A 1,460-nucleotide genomic window follows, 5' to 3' on the forward strand; every position below is an offset into this window, starting at 1 on the left:
TCACTTCCCCAGCCTCTTTGCCACATCCCTGTAGGCCAGCTCGATCTCCACGTCAGACGCACACGTGTTGGTGAACTCCTCTCGCTTGGAGGCGTTGTCAAGGTAACGCCCCACCCCTCTGAATTCAGATGGGATGTTGTAGTTTCTGTATTTCTTGGCAACCACCTGTAAAAAGTGTCGTGGTTATAACTACATTCCTAAGCGCCTGGGAACCAATGGGAAGCCGGTTACCTTGACGACGTGCAGTTTGGGCAGGAGGTTGCAGTCGGCCAGCGTCAGCTCGTCTCCATCCAGGTACCTCCGCTTGGATTCCCCCACCTGAGCCTCGCCAGGTAGCGGACTGATCAGATACTCGTCCAGCTTAGCCAGAGTCTTGTCTAGACTCTTCTCCAAAGCTGCACACGCACACGCACACGCACAGATAAGGGCTATCTTCACGGTACGCGTTTGTGTACAGCATCCTCACCTCGGTGTTTCTCCGGTCGCGTGTTCTTCACGTAGGCAGAGAACTTGGCGAACGCGTCGTTTCCGGCCGAGTTGGATTCTCGGTTCTTTGCCAGCAGTTTAGGATACCTGAGAAACGACATCTCGGTCTCACGTGCACTATCTCCGTGTGCGTGTGTGTGTGTGAGAGGCCTACTTTGGTGGCACGAGCATCGCCTCCAGGTACTCCTCTATTTTGTTGACGTCAGTAAGAACCTCCCCCTGGAAGGTGAGGAAGGGTGGGTGTGTCCCTGGAGCCAGGTTGTGCAGGTCAGCTGGTTTCCTAATCAGAGTGGAATCGATTACTAATGTCTAATTAAGATTTCAATTTGTTGTATAAATGAACGTTCAGTGTTTTTGTCCTGTAAACAAGAGGAGTAGTATGTGTTTATATACGTGGCAGTACCAAGACTCAGTATAACAATACTATCAGTACCAGGACTCAGTATAATAATAATACTATCAGCACCAGGACTCAGTATAACAATACTATCAGTACCAGGACTCAGTATAATAATAATACTATCAGCACCAGGACTCAGTATAATAATAATACTACCGGTACCAGGACTCAGTATAATAATAATACTATCAGTACCAAGACTCAGTATAATAATACTACTATCGGCACCAGGACTCAGTATAATAATAATACTACCGGTACCAGGACTCAGTATAATACTACTATCAGTACCAGGGCTCAGTATAATAATAATACTATCAGTACCAAGACTCAGTATAATAATACTACCGGTACCAGGACTCAGTATAATAATACTATCAGTACCAGGACTCAGTATAATAATACTATCAGTACCAGGACTCAGTATAATAATACTACTACCGGTACCAGGACGCAGTATAATAATACTACCGGTACCAGGACTCAGCATAATAATACTACCGGTACCAGGACTCAGTATAATAATAATACTACCGGTACCAGGACTCAGTATAATACTACTATCGGTACCAGG

General features: G+C 45.8%; 1 protein-coding gene across 1 annotated transcript in view; it reads right to left on the bottom strand.

The window, feature by feature from the left end:
* Positions 1–1,460, bottom strand: part of LOC137911887 (chloride intracellular channel protein 5-like) — a 2,904-nt gene continuing 1,444 nt past the window's right edge. Inside the window, exons 2-5 of the mRNA XM_068756230.1 lie at positions 641–766; positions 467–573; positions 232–395; positions 1–165 (exon numbers count right to left, since the gene is read on the bottom strand). Of these exons, the coding sequence (XP_068612331.1) occupies positions 1–165; positions 232–395; positions 467–573; positions 641–766 (562 nt within the window). The remainder of the gene's footprint in view (positions 166–231; positions 396–466; positions 574–640; positions 767–1,460) is intronic.

This window comes from Brachionichthys hirsutus, chromosome 24, assembly GCF_040956055.1.
Source record: "Brachionichthys hirsutus isolate HB-005 chromosome 24, CSIRO-AGI_Bhir_v1, whole genome shotgun sequence".
Classification (NCBI taxonomy): domain Eukaryota; kingdom Metazoa; phylum Chordata; class Actinopteri; order Lophiiformes; family Brachionichthyidae; genus Brachionichthys; species Brachionichthys hirsutus.